Source organism: Syngnathus scovelli, chromosome 5, assembly GCF_024217435.2.
Source record: "Syngnathus scovelli strain Florida chromosome 5, RoL_Ssco_1.2, whole genome shotgun sequence".
Classification (NCBI taxonomy): Eukaryota; Metazoa; Chordata; class Actinopteri; order Syngnathiformes; family Syngnathidae; genus Syngnathus; species Syngnathus scovelli.
Window position 1 is genome coordinate 6,553,680 of NC_090851.1, and position 18,529 is coordinate 6,572,208.

The window sequence follows — 18,529 nt, forward strand, 5'->3', positions numbered from 1 at the left end:
AAGAGGTAGAGATTTACCGTTTTTATTTCCCATCTTAATTCTAGTAGTTCTAGGTTATACAATTTATTTTTCTCAAAAATATTATTATTATTATTATTACTATTTATTTATTTATTTATGTCTTTGAGGATCCTCAATGCAGGTTTAAATTGACCTTTCAACAAATCACTAGCCTGTATCAATGCTAGAACTGCTTCTTAGTCAACTTATCCTACCAGTCACACACTCAATCACACAAACTCCAGCGCTTTTTTAGGCCTCATGGCTCGGACAAACCAAAGCCGTATCTCATAGCTCGGACAAACCAAAGCCGTATCTCATAGCTCGGACAAACCAAAGCCGTATCTCATAGCCCGGACAAACCAAAGCCGAATCTCATAGCCCGGACAAACCAAAGCCGTATCTCATAGCCCGGACAAACCAAAGCCGTATCTCATAGCCCGGACAAACCAAAGCCGTATCTCATAGCGCTTTAACTTACTTGTCCCCTGGTTCGTTCGTTCCCCTGGAACACACTTCACCTGGAAATCTGATACAGCAATTGCTCCATCCATTCATTTTAGAACTCTAGAACTGTTCCCAGTTGACTATTAGAACCAACTCATATGATTCCAATGTCGTTAGTGAATAATCCCTCTGAATGAAACTGCAGGTATTATAACAGGTGAAGACAAAACAAGTGGTGAAACGACTTTTGTTTATTTTGAGAAGTAGTGACACAACATGACCACATGATGCCAGTCACACTGTGATCGTAACTGAATAAACAAGACTTCTCACAGCCCCCTTCCTTTCTTTGCATTTTTACCACTCAGAGCGTTTCGGAAGGCAAGTGTCAAACACAAAGTAGCACATACAAACATCCTGAATGACATCCTGCACAGAAAAAAGCACGCTGATGCCACAAACTGTCAACATATCAGCACGCTCCACTAATACAAGCTGATGATTATTGCTAAGCATGCAGCTACATTGCAGATCAAATGTGAGAAAAGCATGCAAGAGGGGCAAAGTCGCTGACAAAGAATCTATCACAATCATTTCATTTTGGTTTGATTATCTCATCACACTGGGAGCTTTTGATGCATAGAGAAAGAAAAGGAGGAGCCAACATGTTAGCTCAAGCTTTTTTTGTCAAAGCCATCCAAAGACTGTTTTCATAGTCATGTTCATAGCTTTTTTTTTTTTTTTTTTTAAACCTGAGTCCTTTTTCCCATTCAGAATACTCTGTTTTTTTTTCTGTGGCCAACAACAAGACATTCACAAGGTTGTAGAAGGACTCGATGAATCGATTGGACTGAACATCCCTCAAGTCTCTGGGCGTGCGTTAGTTGACCAGAGCCCGGTTAAGGGCTGTTGATAAACGACACACACATGTTGTCAACAAGCCAAGACTCAGCAGGGGATACTTTTGTTTACAACCAGCTTTCACGTTTTCCACAGACAGATTTTGGGTCATCTTTGCCACTTAGCGTATGAAAATAAACCTGATATTCACTCATATTATAAAAAGAACTGATCACAGAAATGGTCATTAAGTCCTTATGTCGTGAGTCTCCAAGTGACACACTCTATTAGGATGTATTAGAGGAGTTGAAAGCAATGTCATTCCCATAAATCAAGTGACAGCACCGCGAATGGATGAATTACTGCATGATATTGGCCTGCAGGAAATAAAACTTGCATCATTTATTGATTGATATTATACACTTGGAGTAACAATGAGAAGCTCAACTCTCAAACATCAATCTTTTTGCACGTCGATGAGTATGCAGCAAAGTGAATGCATTGAGGCATAAACACTCACTGGACACTTCATTAGGCACGCAATCAAAAGAGAACCAAGACATGAGCTGAATCAAAGTGTCGCAAAATATTACAACCACCTCACTGGTAGTTTCCCTCAAAAGCTTTGTGACGGACATCTTTTAATGCAGTTCTTGTATTGGATCTCATTGGATTGTGCAGCCGTCTCAAAAATACTTCTATGATTGTGAGCCGATGATATGACACGTAATTGACAGCTTGTCAGTTGTGCCTTCCATGCAGGAATGAAAACAACCACTAGAGGCAGCAGAGGGTTGCTGTCTGCTGCGCTGCTTCATTCCTGTCCTTGTGTCCCCCTTATTCTGTTGTCTCATACACACACACACTCACATTGAGCCACAGACTGTGCTTCTTGAAGTTCAGTTGTGATATTTGGAACAGGGCACCATGTTAAAAGAGATGCTGCAAAGACAGAAAATCCAGGCACTCAAATTCCCACTGCCTGCTTCACACATACACATAGATTACAGTCACAAAGACAATGAAAGTTCAAAACACTTGACATGTTAAAGGAACAAATCCACCGAATGGATCTTTTTGTGCTTTTAAAGTAATGAGACTGCGTTACTATACAAGCCAGCATAGCGATGGTGTATTGACACTGTGGGCCTGATTTACTAAAGATTTTCTTGTGCGAAAAAGGCACAAACTTGACTAGTCACGCAAACAGATGTGGAAGCTAACAGGGAGCACCTTGGACTGCGTCCACCAAATGCACAAAATACATTTCATTTTGATAAAAGTATACGCAATCGGTGTCTTAGGCAAGCTCAGTGTGATTTAATAAACCTGAGACGAATTGCGATGGCTGATTTTGAATAAGTACCTCTGAAGGTAGGAGCAAGCAAACACGCAAAGGTGAAAACCATCTGCAGTACCTCAAATGCTCAAAACCTTCCATTAAAAAAAAAAAAAACACTTTGACACCTGTTGCTTGTCTGGTAGAGAGAGTGCACAAGTGCGCACACAGACAATTCAGCGCCTCTTATTTGGGATCTTAGTAAATCTGGCCCAAAGAGTCACATCGCTTCACACAGTTGCTGGCCTCGTTCATGGAGTGAATTCTAATCATCTCTTCATTAGTTGTACATTTGAACAAGGACATTAGAGCGACTTGCACAAGGTCTAAATGACAACGTTGTGTCTATCCCTTTTGTTACATTTATGAGGGCAATTTGGTTCACCATAAAAAAATAAACACCACACCTTTTTAACATCACTGATGTCATAATGAAGATCATTTACAAATAATCGGAGCTGTCGGCATTAAATGATGGATTTCATCTTCATCACGATGACATTATTATTATTATTATTATTATTATTGCAGTTTTTGTTCTTTTCTTTGATCATTCAGGGGGGGGGTGCATGTGTGTTTACTGTGTGTCTGGTGTGATTTAGTCCGTTTTGTCGCTGCTCGGGGCTCCTTGCTGTGTGAGCGTATGCCAGTACTCCACTTTCTTTCCTTTGTTTTTGAGACACTCGAACCAGTGTCTGAGTCTCTGTCCGCTTGCGTTGATGCCTAGCTCCACGCCACCTGGAATCACAGGGTGAAAACACACCACAAAGTAAGAACGTGAGTTGGATGAAAAATGTTTGGCTCGGGAATTAGGAGTAGGTGACGCTACTGAGCATGATGGGTGGGAGGTGACAAATATGCAGGAAATGAGCCAGGTGATGGAGCAACAGACTGCAAGAGAAGCACGGTCATTTTCGACACAGCCTTTCCCCTGGTTGCCATTGCACAGTTAAAGGAGCATGAAATGTCATAAAATAGTATTATGGCGGCGCTGCCTTTTAACGGTGTACAAAATGACAGCCGCAAGCCACCACGGTTTGTTGATGTGCAACTCGTCTCGGCTCAGAAATGAACTCTGCCTGAAACGACGCTGCTGGGAGTATTGGAAATGATCTTCATTTTCTGCATTCACTTTCTATGTTCCTTTCCGCTCACATCGGCGAGACAACGTCTGAACCTGTTAAGGGAGGTTTTATAGAATCATGGCACCCAAACACTCCCACCAACTCCAAATGGAGGTCGACAGATGTTCCCTGAGCCCGAGGGTCGCTCGGGACAACCCGGCCGTCGCTCGATGGTGAGGGAGAGGAACTGCTGAGGAGGAGGAACTGAGCGATGATGAAGTTCAGTTTGACACCCAGGTAGGAAAGGAGCAGCTGTGCAGCCCGCTCACATGACTTTGCCCCTCACGAAAACCTCCCGTGCTAAAAATGTTTACTCCCTCGGCTCCGACTGCAAACGCTTCAAGGGCGCCAAGTATTAACGCATCGGATTTATATGACGCTTTACTGGTGTCTGCAAAACAGCGCTCTCTTAATTGAGTCATTAATCACTCATTGATTGGATTACAGGCAGCCCGGTATGTTAGTGGTTAGCACGTTTGCCTCACAGTTCTGAGGTTTGGAGATTGTAACTCAATTCTATTGTCTTGAAAGTCGAGGTACTATTGCGAAACATTGATAGACTGTGCCTCACCCTTGAACTAGGCGAGTGGTACAAAAATGGAGGCACGATTAGATAGACCCCTTTGACATTTTGGACTATTCCATGCTGGTACGAACAGTTTATATGGAATGTCTCTTGTCCCCGGACACAAAGCAAGGTCGCAAAGGACACAATTGGATGAATTTGATATGAAAGAACTTTGGAGTGAGTTTTAAGTTCAACACATCAAACTGTTTTGGGGTGAAGACCAGAGATTTAGGGCAGGTCTTCTAACCTCACAACTGTTCTTTTAATGGATGGACACACTCCCAATATCTTGAAGAAAGTGTTCCCAGAAGAAAAGCTGTACTAACTGTAAAGGCAAGATCGAGTCCATGTTTTTTGGTGCCTGTAATCTTTCAAAGATGGAAACGTGTCAGGTACGCTTACTGCAGTGCTTGCCACTCTTAGACAAGTTAATTATTAACACATTGTTGAAGATGTAACTATTTTGGGATGTGAAATTGCCATCTTTAGAGCTCACCATTCTTGATGAGATTCATGATGATGATGATGATGATGATGAAGATGGGGACCATGATGAGGATGACGATGATGATGATGATGGTGGTGGTGATGATGATGATGGTTTTCTGCAGCAGCTTCAAACATCTCAAACACCTGTTTCTGACATGACACATTCAGTCATGTTTCTAGACACATCTGCAGGCTTTTCTAAGTAAAATTTGTTGCACGAGCAAAAACTCCACATGAGTCTGGGTAGCTCAGTTGGTAGAGCATCAAACATTTTTGTATGTAGCTCGAGCTCTTGCAATGATAGTGCCTTACTAAACTGTATGGTCAATGTACTAACTAACATGTTAAACACTCCTAACTGTCATACAAGAGTAAAAAACATGATTAACCACTTTAAAAAGTGAAACGTTGAAGCAAAAAATCCTTAATTTTAATGAAGGCACAATGCAAAAATACCTTAATTATCAAACAAGTGTAAACAAAAAAAATCATCACTGTCAATAGCAACAGATGCAAAGCAAAGCAAAGCAAAGCAAAGCAAAGCAAAGCAAAGCAAAGCAAAGCAAAGCAAAGCAAAGCAAAGCAAAGCAAAACACACACTAGTTTCTCAATTTTAAAAACAATTGAGTTAGACTGACGATCTTTTGTCCCAGCGGAGCTAATAACTCACTGGGTTATCTCAACAGTGAGTCCTTCCCACCAACCAGTGCACACACCGAACATGTCAAAAAGCTCTGATCTGAACACCTCGAACTCTCTAATCTTTTTCTTTGTACACTTTTCATCCTTCCAATCACTCCTGAATCCCCCCCATGTGTTTTATCTTTTGCATGTGCACACCAGGCTGCTGCAAAGCTGTTTAGTGGGAGTGATTCCACAAGCATGAAAGCATGAACACTGCAGAGCTGGCGAAAAAAAAAAACTATTTCTTAAGCCTCTCATTTCCTTGATATGTTCAATCTCTATTTTGCCAGCTCGATCAGACTCCCCATGCATCATAATTAAGTCTCATCTCGCAGCACTTTTTATGCATCTTACTTTAATGCACCTCTCCCTTGCTCGTTCCCCCCACCCACGCTTGGCCTGGTTTTGATACTTGTTGAAATTTGCTACATTCTCTCATCTCTTGTCTCTATCATCAACATAGACTACATTGCCAAAAGCATTTACTCACACGCCTTGACTGGCATATCCATTTAAATCAAATTCCATTCTTAATCCATTGGCGTTAAAATGAATCTAAACAAACTTCAACGCTTCAGTTTTATTTATGGATATCTGCAACAGAATGGTACAACTCAAGATCAGTAAGAGATACCAACATTGTGGTTCTAACTAGTCCAGTTCAAGCTAGCTTTCTTTCATTCTTCGCAATATCATTCCAGTTTACCTATGAAGTCATTGCTCATTCCCAAGTCGTAGTCCCACACTGAGATCTCAAGGGTTTTCTTAGCCAGCAAGTCCAGAGTCACCTCATAGGAAAATTCCTGTGCACAATGAAGACACAAATACACTACATCAATTACATCAGTTGACAGTGTGACGTTTACCTGCTAAAGAAAAGACTCAAGTCAACTAAATGTTAAGTGTTTTTCACTTCAATGTATTTTAAGTGTATCAGTTCCAATAATACGCCTCATCTAAAAGTATGTGTGTGTGTGTGTGTGTGTGTGTGTGTGTGTGTGTGTGTATTTTGCAAAATGGCCTCACTGTTGCAATACATGCATTGAGCGTGTACCTCATTGAATTCAGGGTTGAGAGTCTTTTTCTTCACCGACGTCTTGTACTTGGATTTCTTCCCCATGTCTGGCTGTAAGATGCTTAGAGGACAAGAAGAAAGACTTTACATCACTTATCGGTATAAAAGTAAGACAAATTTGTGGCACTGCATGCAGACGTCAAATGTTATCATTTATTAGCCTTCATCAATTAGTGAACATAATCACACACTGTGACACAGTGGTCTACTAAGACGCCTTGATTAAGGGCACCTCAACCACAGAACACTACATACTGCATATTTGCTTCTGCCTCAATAGATGCTGCTCCACAATTTATCTATGTGTGAATCATCTATGTTATCTACCTGGGGAAAAAAAACATAACAGTTGGTAGCTGCTATGACCTTGACAATACCACCATGTGCCATTATAAACATCATTACGACAGCACACTCAAGCCTGAACCGAATAGAACAGACTTAAAATTAAAAAATGTTTAAAAAAAAAAAAAAGATTCTGGAGCAAATAGATTTTGTAATATTTCATTGCTGACCTGAAATGTATTGGGCGAAATGATCTGATAGATAGCTAAGTATGCCACTATGAAGAAATATAATCCAAATACACAAGTATTGTCTCTGGAATGTGGGAAGAAACTGGGGAAAACCCACGCAGGCACGGGGAGAACATGCAAACACAGGGAGGGCCAGAGCCAGAATCAGGGGATGGAATCCTAACTGTGAGGCGGACGTGCTAACCAGTGCCGCCCTAATCCAAATACAAATCAAGGCAATTGAAATAATTACCCTTTTAGTTCCAGGGCACTTTTTTATCACCTGTCCACTGAGGGTGATTTTAGCCTTTAATTAACTGGTGTTGGTGGATTGCTCCTGTCAATTTTGGAAAAGGCCAGGCATGTACTTTCGCTTCATATTTCTAGTGTGCAGAAAGGAGCAAGATGACTGACCTTCACCCTTACATCTCAAACTTCAACAGGTGAACTTTCACGACGGAATCAAACAATTTTTGTGGAACGAAATGGTCCATTTGAATATCAGAGCTCTACAAATATATTGTACCCACACTTTTCTGGAATGGAAGTCGTTAATCCGTCCACTCTTTATCTCTTGCCTTTATTTGACAATAAACCTTGCTGAATGGAACTAAATGGAGACATCGCATTCATCATAATTCTTTCGAAGATAATTGTGACCTAGAAGTCCTTTGGACAAAGAAACACAAGTGACAGAAGACCACAGAGAGATCCTAATCATGCCAAGGTTGGAGGAGGAGATACGCTCCGGTAAAGGGGCACCAGACAGGTTGCCAGAGGGCGGTGGGAGTCATCTGTGTGAATTCTGAGTTAAGACTTTCAGGTGGTGCGAGATCTCACTCCTTGCGCAACCTCTCCGATCCACCCCACGGGTGACAGACAGCTAACGGCAAGGCATGGACTGTCGCAGCGGCACCGGAACCAGACCAAAGATGCAAAAATGGAGAGACAACAAGGTGATGGAAAAATGTGATTCACCATACGCTTGTGTCAACAATGAAAAGGGAAGCAGGTATCAGAAACAATTTTCTTTTCAATCTTTCTGTTTGATGAGCAAGAGGCAGAGTCATTAAATAAGCAATTGGAAGGGAGCACAGTATGCCATAGGTTTCTTCAACACAACTAAACAATCCTCTCAAATGACAAAGTTTGTGTACAATAAAGATAATTTGAAAAGTAATTTGAGGAAGGCAGCCAAAGAGCAGTAGCAATTGAACCGGTAAACAGAAGCTTGGGGATGAGGCTCCGGGGAGGTCTTACTCCAACCTGTGCCAAATCTCATTTTGCATGGTCTCCAATGCGGCACAGATGGGGGAATTCCAATTTCCAGTTTTCCAAAACAAACAAATGCAATATTGACAATAGCGATGCCTCAGCCAAAACCATTCTACACAGCCCCAATACAACTATGCTTGCATTCAAAATATTTCAGAACACAGGACACTGGTCCACAGAGATAGGAAGGATTATTCTCTCACTTTTTAAAAACATGTTCAGTGGTCTTTACACGGAATACACTCCACTGAAAGAAAAGCTTAATTGTGACTCACAGCTATTATTCATACTTGTCTAGTACCATGCGATGTTTTCTAATACGGATCTTCAGGGAAAGGCAAACACAGCAACGTGAGGAAAAAGGTGAAGTGACATGTTAAACCTTTAAAAAATAAGATTTTGGATAGATGGCGCTGTACTGTGCTCGAGTCCTCATACAGTTGTACACTGCAATTTAATTTAATTTTAGGTCTCTAATGTAAAACTTTTACTTCAATAAATGTACGTGATATACACTGACAAAACTAATCTGTGATAATATTTTATATCCTGATAAAAATCCTTTTAGCGCAGACCATCAAATGATTTTGATTACAAGCCAGTTTAATAAACTGCAGCAGCAGCAGCTATTCAATAGTTGCTATTTCCCTATTAAATGACTCCATTTTAAACCCCACGAAAATGACAAACACACATGCACTCCAAGTAGCATGAGATTTGCAGATGTTTCAAGCAGCAGGGTCATGGGCTTGGTCTCTGGTGTTTAAGGTGAAATGTGTCACACACGAAACACAAAAACATGATTTAAAAGAACAAGTGAGGTAAAGAAGGTTGACGATCGTGGGTAGAAGAGTGAATAAAGAGAATGATAAAAAGTTTGAGATGAAAAGGAAAGAGAAGCATGAGATACAATTTCTGTGCACATTTTTGCATGTAGTGCAAATGGGGAGGATGAAGTACTAGAATGTGAAGTAGTGTAACAAATCAATGCCTCAGGGCCAAATGAAAAGATGTGCATATCAGAGAAAGTGCGTGGTTGTGAAGCACATCTTTCCCACTTGTGGAGCTTTTAGCCAATGGCGTCATTCAGCATTTTGCAGAAGAAAAAAGAAAAAAAAAACACTTCAGATCTCTTCCATTAACTGCCTTTGACCAAGTAATGCTTCTTGAAAACCCTTCATTGTGCGCTCCTTCAGTGACTCATGCTCAATCCAGGATATTTACAGCCTTATGTGCTGCGGCAATGGTCAACACTTCAAGTTCAGTGAGAGAAAGCTGAAGTTTTTTTCCCTTCTGTATACACAGTGAGAAATCGTATCCACAATGTCTGCCCTGAGAACGTCTGCAAAAGCGTCAGCTTTGTCCATTTGATGTCAGATTTTGCAGAAAATAACTATTCGGTTCTATCACAGTGGACAAAACAGGATGTCATTGCCTGTCAGAGTCAAAGTGTCGAATAAAAAAAAAAAAAATTGACTAGGGGGAAAAAGTCACCTCAAGAATGATAACAAAAGTACAAGTCTGACAAAGTGGAAGAAAAGGAAAAAACAAGACTTGAATTTAAGTCAGAATTTAGGGAAAAAAAGGAAATAGGCAGAAATTAGGAATTAAAAATAAGAATTGAACAAAACAAGTATCAAAAAAGGCTCTGATTATTATAAATTACATATTTTTCTTTGTGTTAAAGTAGATTTTTGACATAAGTGAAATCAATGATTTTGCTTGTCTAAATTTGAGTTCAAAATCATAAATAGAATGAATAGACATAAATAAACTCAGCTGTAGTTAGAGTAAATTCTTAAAAGGTTTTTGCTAACGAGAGACATTTTAAAGTGTGGATTATTTTTATGCATGCAACCCTTTTGTTACTCTTGATACGGTGTGATGAGAACTGATCAATGGTGAACTCAAATGTGGACACGGTGCAATGTTCTTCAAATGCTGCAACAGGAACATTTCCTCCAAAATCTGTTTACATAGTGTGTACAAACAAAGAGAGGAAGTAAGGTTGATTCATAAAAGTTGTGACTCACATTTTGACAAAGGGGTCAGAGTAGCCATTGGAGTCCATGGCGGCCAGATGGGCACAGCGTATGATCCCAACCAGCAGGCAGCCCTTCTCCGTGTTATAGCACAACGACACCAGGATGCGTCCCCGCTGCCCACAGAGAACACACATTTTTTACAAAAACATACACACGCACCGAGGTCAACACTGCTAGGAAAAAGCAGTAGTACTCCGGAATTAACCCAGAGAAGATTAGAATTACAGTTTCCTTTTTAAGCCTGAAGCATTTGCTGTGTGAAAGTCTACACTGTAGTTAAAAGCTTTGTCTGGGCTTAGGAACGTGACACTGCTCCATTACCCCTTGAGGCCAAACGCTATTAACACGCGTCTCTAAAATCACAAGAAGGGTTTCGATAACAACCAGTGGAGAACCACACCGAACTGACAAATGTCAGCAATTCAGCACTCCCTGTAACATGCCCGATGTCTCCTTGGCATGCATTTTTTCTGTAGGATATTGCGGCGTGGAAGATATGAAATCATTTTGTAGATGCAAAATGAGAGAGAAAATTATTGTTGATAAAAAGATAAAGCTGGTACCTCCTCCTCTGCCACCAGCGCTCCCTGCTCCACTGCTTGATTGTTGGATTCTTTGTTCTGGAACCAAAGAACGTGGATATGCGGTGATGTCAGAGAGATCATAAAATGTACAGAACAAGGCATCGCAACCGTACCTGTGCAATTCTCTCCAAGCCCATATTGTAACGTTTGTTGTCACCCTCTCTGAGCTTCTTCAGAGCCACTCTCACCTCGCCGATGAATTCATTTCGTCCCAGTCTGTCCATGTCGCATACGCACAGCCTGCATGACACCAACACGAGACAAGATGCGTTCGTGCAAAAGACAAAATTGGGGATTCGATTAGCACGATGAGTCAAGGCACAATGACACACAATTGGCACGAAAAGGCACATTTGTTATCCTTTCTGTTCCGTTAGCCAGTCAATGATGTGTGATGATTAAGTATGACCGGGCTCTGATTTATTAAAGAGATTTTGGTACCCTTACCAACTTTTTACAATGGTGTGACAAAAAAAAAGATGACATACTGTAGCAAACTCAGGCGAATATCAAGCTAATGTGCGATGTCATTTGTTATGAGCTGTAAATTCTGTCTAGCTTCTTTGTCTAGGATTTTATTCACCAAGAACTCCTTTTCATGCTAATGGAAGCGACTCTTTTATATTCTTTCAGATATGCGCTCTCTTGTACTCAAGAAAAAACACACAAACACCTTCCTTTTCAACTCTTCCAGTCCCCTTGGATGTTCGGCAGTGTCGCTCCGTAAGTCATGACCACGGCTGTCTAGTGATTTATATGCATAAGCTCCATCGCATACTGGATGCGTCGTATGGGTTGGAGATCAGATAAAGGTTGTGGTGAAATGTCACACCAGTTCCGGGAAAAGCGCCTACATGAAAATCCTTGCACCTTCTCCCCCATGTTTCCTCTAAAAGCTCAACAGATGCTCGTGAAGAGATTTTATGCCATCAACATAGCCAACCAGCAACAAATGAAAAGTTGTAATTCATTTTTGTAAAATTTAAATTTAAATTGTGATTATATGCAACCCTCTATGAAAAAGTCACAGAAACAATATTTTTCTGCTTCTTTTCCGACACAAAACATATGTTTTAAAAGGACTGCAACAGCGACAGACATGTTGCTGTGCTTCTCATCATCACTACCGCCAACATTTCATCCTTTCAATGATGCTACATTTTATAGCTTGTGATTATTTCTTCGTCTATCTGCTCTTGATAGCGTACAAACAGTGAAGAAGAATTAGCCCTCCAAGGGGACATTAGTGGAATCCTATTGTATCTGTTTCAGTGAAAAGAACAACAAGAAAAAGAATTGTAGTTTCCTCATAAATCAAAAATATATAAAGGCTTTTAAACTCGAGATGGGAATTCCTTCCCCCTTTGCTATTTTGTTTTGGAAACAGCCCATCATAAAAGTCCCATAACGACATCCTCAAAAAGCAGAGGAATCAAAAGCTGCCAATAAAGGTCAAGTCTGTATCTTAAAACAACAATAACAACAAAACAGAGTTCTTTCTTTAACTTCTGATTAGAATATTTTCCTTCAAGACCCATTTTGCGCCTGACTGAATGTCTCACCTGAGGCATCATCCTGCAGCCAAATTCAACCTTGGACTGCATCCAATACAAAATTAAGTATTACATTTGCCTTTATCTCTCCATGGCAGAGGACAGTGCGAGTCTATTAGAAAGTTTGACGGGGAGATCGAAAGATAGAAGAAACCGAGGAAAGAGACACAGGCACACACACAGGCATGAAAGCACCGTTACATCTCTCCCCTGTTAACTGCCAGCCTGATGGCCATTTTAGCAATCAAATCCAAAAAGGACACCCATAATTCACCTGCGGTATGCAGTTCACAACCTTTTTTTTTTTGCGCAATGAGCTGCACAAAAAATTGCTGTGAGGGGAATTTTTTCAACTGCACATTATCATTGTCACGGCTGTCTAAACCATTTCAGAGGTGTCTCAGTGGAGAGGCAGACCGCAGTGACTGATACAGATTGAATAGTATTTGGACATGATATTGAATCAAGTCTTCAAAAAATATGATTTCAAAAAAAGCTACTGTAATTCATATATAGATGTCAAAGCAGAACAATACATTCACTAATATGAAAAAAAAAAAAAACGACATCTTTTATGTGAAATAAAAATAAACATGTCAAAGTTTTAGACAGACGGCTGCTAATCAGGGGCAGATTTAGTCCATCTTTGCCACTATGTCTGGCTTTTCAATCAAGATCGGAGCACTTCGGGCAGCCTTTGTGCATCAATTAAAGGATTAAAGCTTGTAAGAGTCCAACCGTGAAGTCTTCACTGAGGACATTAATTAGGTTATTCTGCTGGATCATCCTTAAAAACTGGCAGGACTGCTCTGCCAACTTTCAATTTTGTATCAAATGTACTACTGTAGTGGACTATTTAAAGCAGATGGATGTGGAAACTCATCTTCTATTTAATGGACAGTTGATTGCATTTTGCCATAGCATCCAAATGTTGGGATGGGATAGATGGACGGATGGATGGATGGACGAGTAGATGGATGCTAGTTTAATTTCACACCTAGGTGGGCAGGTACTCCAGAGACCCAACTATTTGTATCCAAGACTATAAAAAGGTAATTTTTCATAGATTGTCTCTATGAAGGGAAAAAAGGTTAACATGGTTGACAAAACACACGATAGACAACTCTGCTTTTGAAGGTCCTGATGTGATTAAGTTACTGATGAAATCCATCACTGAACTGAGTTTGGTCTTTTTGCAGTTTTACCCAGCTCGACTAATTAATACCTGGAGGGTCTACACCGGCAGCACCATCCCTAGAGAGTGTTTGGCTCATGTAGCGTGCGGATCAAACAGCACAGCGTCCCCCTTGTCGCACACGCAGCAGAGAGCAGCCAAGTAGAATGCGGCAGGGCACGAGCCAGTGAGTCAACATCTCTCTGGGGATGCCCCTCTGTTTTTGACGTTCCCTAACACTGCTTTGCTCTGCGTGAAATAATGAGAACAAACTCCATTTATTGGCTGAGGTGTGGCGCTGGCATACAAACACAACCAGAGAGATTTTGATTCTTTCAAGTTCTCATCTCTTTTTGGATGTGAGCTTTTCATTTGCGCTCAGCTTCCTACTGTCCCCATTCTTTTGTTTGTTGCCATTCACTAAGACTTCAAATACATCAATCCCACAATGATCTCTGAGTCAGATTCTCTCCACTGACCCTGTCATCTTCCTTCGTCTTAGCATCCTAAGTTTCTTCTTCCAGCCCGTATCTGCCACTTACCATCAGTCACACTGTATCCCACCCCACCCTGCTCACTTTGTTCTTCTCTGGAACCACCCCTGACTCTCGGACATGCTCCGCCTCCTCCTCTCTTTGGCTCGCCAGCACCACCATGCTGTTTGTGTCTGTGTCCTTGGATAGAGGTCAGATGGGTTTTCTCTAGTTTGAGGGATCTCTGCTGGTGCGTGTGTGTGCGTGCGTGCGTGCGTGTGTGTATATGTGTGGTGGTGCATTTCAGGAAGACGTATAAATTGTGGTTTTGTCTGTGGCAGATGAGTTTTGTTTGGCAGGGTGTGTTTTGTCTATGTCCAGAGGACAAGCCATATATGTAGTATGTACGTACGTGCACTCCTTCCACCAGTTGCCCTTGACATACACAAAGGGGGACACACACACACACACACACACATGAACGCACTTGCCTGGCTGCATTTGTGTTCAAGGGAGATGAATGCACTGAGCGTGCGTGTGTATGTGTGTGCATGCTTGTGTTTCCTCAGGATAAACAAAGTCACCCAACACGATTACGAATCCACTGTGACACTCATTGCACGCAGCGTATGCGCTCCCTGCCAGTCTCTGAATCATCTTACGGGACAGCAAAAGTGTATTTAAGTTTTTGGGTCAAGTTGGCAACGTTTGACCTCAGACACTCCATATGGAGACAATCTTAGCACAGCTGACACCTGAGGAGAAGCAGCAAGTGTGGCAGTTGGCTGCAATAATAAATTACTTGGAAAAGCCCAGAAGAACGCGCACTGAGCTGCGGGCAGTTTGCAGGGAATCTCACCCCCCCCACCTTTGCATGCAAATGGTCAGTTGTCCGCCTGGGGAACACCACAAATTGCAAGATAGTGACATATGAAGCTGAGATCCTACCTGAGCGTTTTGGTGGTCATGTCAGCCGCTGTGATTCCGTGATACACCAGTGTCTCATTCCAAACTGGGTTTAGTGTGTTCTTCAGAGTCTTTGTGCGAAGTTTGTTGGCCTGTAGAGGGAAAAACATCTGAGCAGCATTCGTGTGAAGGGGATGAGAGAAATGTGCAAAGGGCTGGGATAGCAAATTCATCAGATCAGAGGAAAAAAAAGGACAAAGGATTGAAAAAAAAAAAAATGACCGCGAGGGAATAATTTATCTCAGCCTCTGAGGAAATTTCGGACATCTGTTGAGCGAGCATGAGAGGCCACGAGGCCTCCCTCTCTTCACCTGTCCATCTGTCTTCCTAGCAATGTAATGAGGCAGAGCCTCAACGACAGTTCCAAATGCAGGAGACGTTTAAAGTGCGCAACACAATCAGAATGAAAATTTAAAGCTTTCCGGGAAGTGAATTGCATGCAGGCTCCTAATGGTGCGGATGGATGGATGGATTAAGAAAGATTATTCCAATGCTTTTACTAATGTTTTTTTTTATTGTTTCAGTCCTGGTATTAAGGTACTGTAATACCTTTAATACAGGTATTGTATGTAGGGAAGTCCAAACTGTGGTATCGTGCGGACACTAGTTCTGGTAATAGTCTCCGAAAAAGAAAAATTGTGACGATAACCTATCAAGGCTGAAGCCCAAGTTGCTGCCCTGTGTTGTTGAAACAACACTTTGTAAATGGTAAGTATTTGAGTCTGGACAATGGTGTCTCATATTTCATTAGAGGTGTTGTGCAGGGTAATACTCATGTCCCAGAATTGCTTGCCCTATGACCACTTTCTGCAGCTGCTACAAAAAGCCAAAATGCTCTTCCATCACTTACTCCTGCTCATGTCTGCAGCTCCGAAGATAAACACCCCATCTTTCATGCTATATCATCATCTCAGTGAGTCTGTTGCGAGAGCCTCAAGACCCACAGCTCCTTCCTCTCCCCTTCTTTGTCTCTTTTTGTCCCCACATCCACAAAATATGGACCCCATCATTATTCATCTTTGTTTGTTGAAAAGTAAAACAAAAACATATTTATTATATAAGTCACGTTTTGTTTTACTGACTACGATTGATTGTTTCAGTTCACACCACCACGTTATGCAATAAGCACGATTTCAGTTTCCCTTGTGTCAGTGCCTTCATCATCAGCCGTCTTTTAAAACTTTGTTTCTAAATGTTTTATCTTCATCCTCCATCTGCCCGTTCGCATTTATTTTCAGTCAGTTCCCTCCATCTGTCCGCATGCATCCATTGTCTACTTGTTGCACTTTTCTCCTTCAGTTACTCTTTCCTAGAGATGTGATTAAACAAGGGTTGACTTGGTTTTGACACATTGTCAATACGATTTCCAAATGCGAAAGAGTGGGTTGGAGTAGACAAAAGGTATCGTCAACCTTGTTCTTCTCAGTCTGTAGCGGAACCGTATTTTCTTTGTTTTACTCTGATAACCATTGATAATGTATCAATATTTATTATTCTAATGAGCATAACCTAACACAAGCCATTAAAAACTTTTGTCACAACCATCATAATTTGTCCGTTTATCAACAAGTTTTTGTATAGCGGCGGAGGGGGGAACTCCCACTGATCATCCCAAAAATCTGGAACACCAAAAAAACCCGCTGCATCTCCAGAATTCAGTACTACATACTTTAGTTCAGAACTTTTTCCACATGTTCATCAACTATTTTCAAACATGGGTTGTCCATTTAAAATCAAATCTCTGACTTTGACTAAATCCTCCACAGCCGAGACGAGTCATTCTTGAGCAGATGCTGCGTTAACTTTAAACAACATATGCAGCATGACGAGAGCGAAGTAAACTGTGAGTTGGAACATGTGGACCTCCGTTCCCGCAAAAGTCCCTCCTTCACGTGCATCGACTGAACGCAGGCATGAGTAGGCGAGCGCGTCCGTCATACTCACTTCAGCGTGTGTGCGCTCCCACTTGTCAAGTGACGTGGCTCCCGTCTGGTGGATATTAAACTAATGACGGGCCACGGGTACTTACCTCCTCATTGACGCATTCCCTGCGTCCCGCCTACCCGCCGCTTTACTCCCATCAACACTCGCCTGTTGACGTGAGCCGTGTAACAATCCTCTCTGTTTCCATGACAACCACCTGCTGCTGCCCTCCCATTATGTCCCCCCCCCCTCACTCCGCATCTTTTCTCTTACCCCCCCCTCCTTTCCTCCCTCTCCCTTCCCACCTCTCTGAGTTGATATTTCAAGGTCAAAGAAGGTCACAGCGATATGCTGAGACAGAGACGACGATAACGGTGGAAAGCGAGCAGCGAGACTAAGAACAATGCGGGAGCAGACACAGGAGAGGGCTGCGGGACAAAAAGACGCCCCAGACCGCGCGATGGTTGGCATCTTGATCTCACCAAAGCTGCCTCATTGGACCTATCGTGGCTCAGCATGCCCTCTCTCGCTTATCACAGCCTCACTTCATAACCACCTTGAGCTAAAATGGCAACAACAGGTTGCCAAAAGCATGGGGCTGCAAGTTGTGGCATGCCTTATCTTCCCACCAGCTTGAGCCGGAGACAAAACAAGAGCAGCGCAGCCGAGCAGAACGTGTATGTGCTCGATAAAGCGACGTATTGAACAAGGCGCAATAAGAAAGAGCCCACCGCGAAGCTCCCTGCTCGGCGGCTCGACACGACGCACTAAATGAGCCCGCTGCTCTGTGACACTTTGGGAAAAGCCTTTTCTCAGAAAAGATGGCCCAGATTTGTAAAAGTCAACACACTTGCGTATTTTTCGTTTTTGTTTGCGTAAGGTGTAACCCCATGTTATTGATAGCCACTGAGGTAATGTTGGAGTAGAGACCTTGCTAGCCCCAGGAAGAAGATGAAGCTTGACATAGGGATCAGCCAGCCCATTGGAATCCATGGCTTTCAGTCCCTGTGAACACACACACACACACACAACTGTACTGAAGTGTCGGATGTGACGTCACGCCCTTGAACGTTTCGCACGAACAACAGGGTCAGAAAAAGACAGCAAACATCACAATAGTGCTACCGGGCCTTTCTATTCCGTGCCACTGTTTCTGACTCCCCTCGACTCAATTGTGATGACCTCTAGGGACTCTTTGAAAAGGATTTACATAATTCTTACTCATGCGACAGTTTACAGTATGTAAGGCTGGTGTCCTTGGTCCAAATAAATGTGTCTATGAAGCGTGATACATTTCAGGGAGGATGTCTAGAAGACATCAAAGTTGCGCTTACCTTTGCCTTGTGAATGGTGCAATGGAGACAGTTATTCTCCTGATCAAAGAGAAGGGTGAACTCCAACGTCCCCAAATAGGCTGGAAAACAACAAAGACGACACCAATTACTGACGCGACTC

General features: G+C 42.0%; 1 protein-coding gene across 5 annotated transcripts in view; it reads right to left on the reverse strand.

Annotated features, from left to right (window-relative positions):
• Window positions 1-680: 680 nt before the first annotated feature.
• doc2g (double C2-like domains, gamma) overlaps window positions 681-18,529 on the reverse strand; it is a 28,254-nt gene continuing 10,405 nt past the window's right edge. For 3 of the 5 annotated variants that reach the window (XM_049720737.2, XM_049720738.2, XM_049720739.2), the window contains exons 3-11: window positions 18,409-18,488; window positions 18,005-18,079; window positions 15,134-15,243; window positions 11,099-11,225; window positions 10,965-11,021; window positions 10,390-10,514; window positions 6,546-6,627; window positions 6,198-6,294; window positions 681-3,364 (exon numbers count right to left, since the gene is read on the reverse strand). In XM_049720737.2, coding sequence (XP_049576694.1) covers window positions 3,225-3,364; window positions 6,198-6,294; window positions 6,546-6,627; window positions 10,390-10,514; window positions 10,965-11,021; window positions 11,099-11,225; window positions 15,134-15,243; window positions 18,005-18,079; window positions 18,409-18,488 — 893 coding nt within the window. In that variant the 3' untranslated portion in view covers window positions 681-3,224. Of the gene's footprint in view, window positions 3,365-4,814; window positions 4,958-6,197; window positions 6,295-6,545; window positions 6,628-10,389; window positions 10,515-10,964; window positions 11,022-11,098; window positions 11,226-15,133; window positions 15,244-18,004; window positions 18,080-18,408; window positions 18,489-18,529 lie in introns of all 5 variants that reach the window. The other 2 variants (XR_007481419.2, XR_007481418.2) reach the window with 2 other exon arrangements.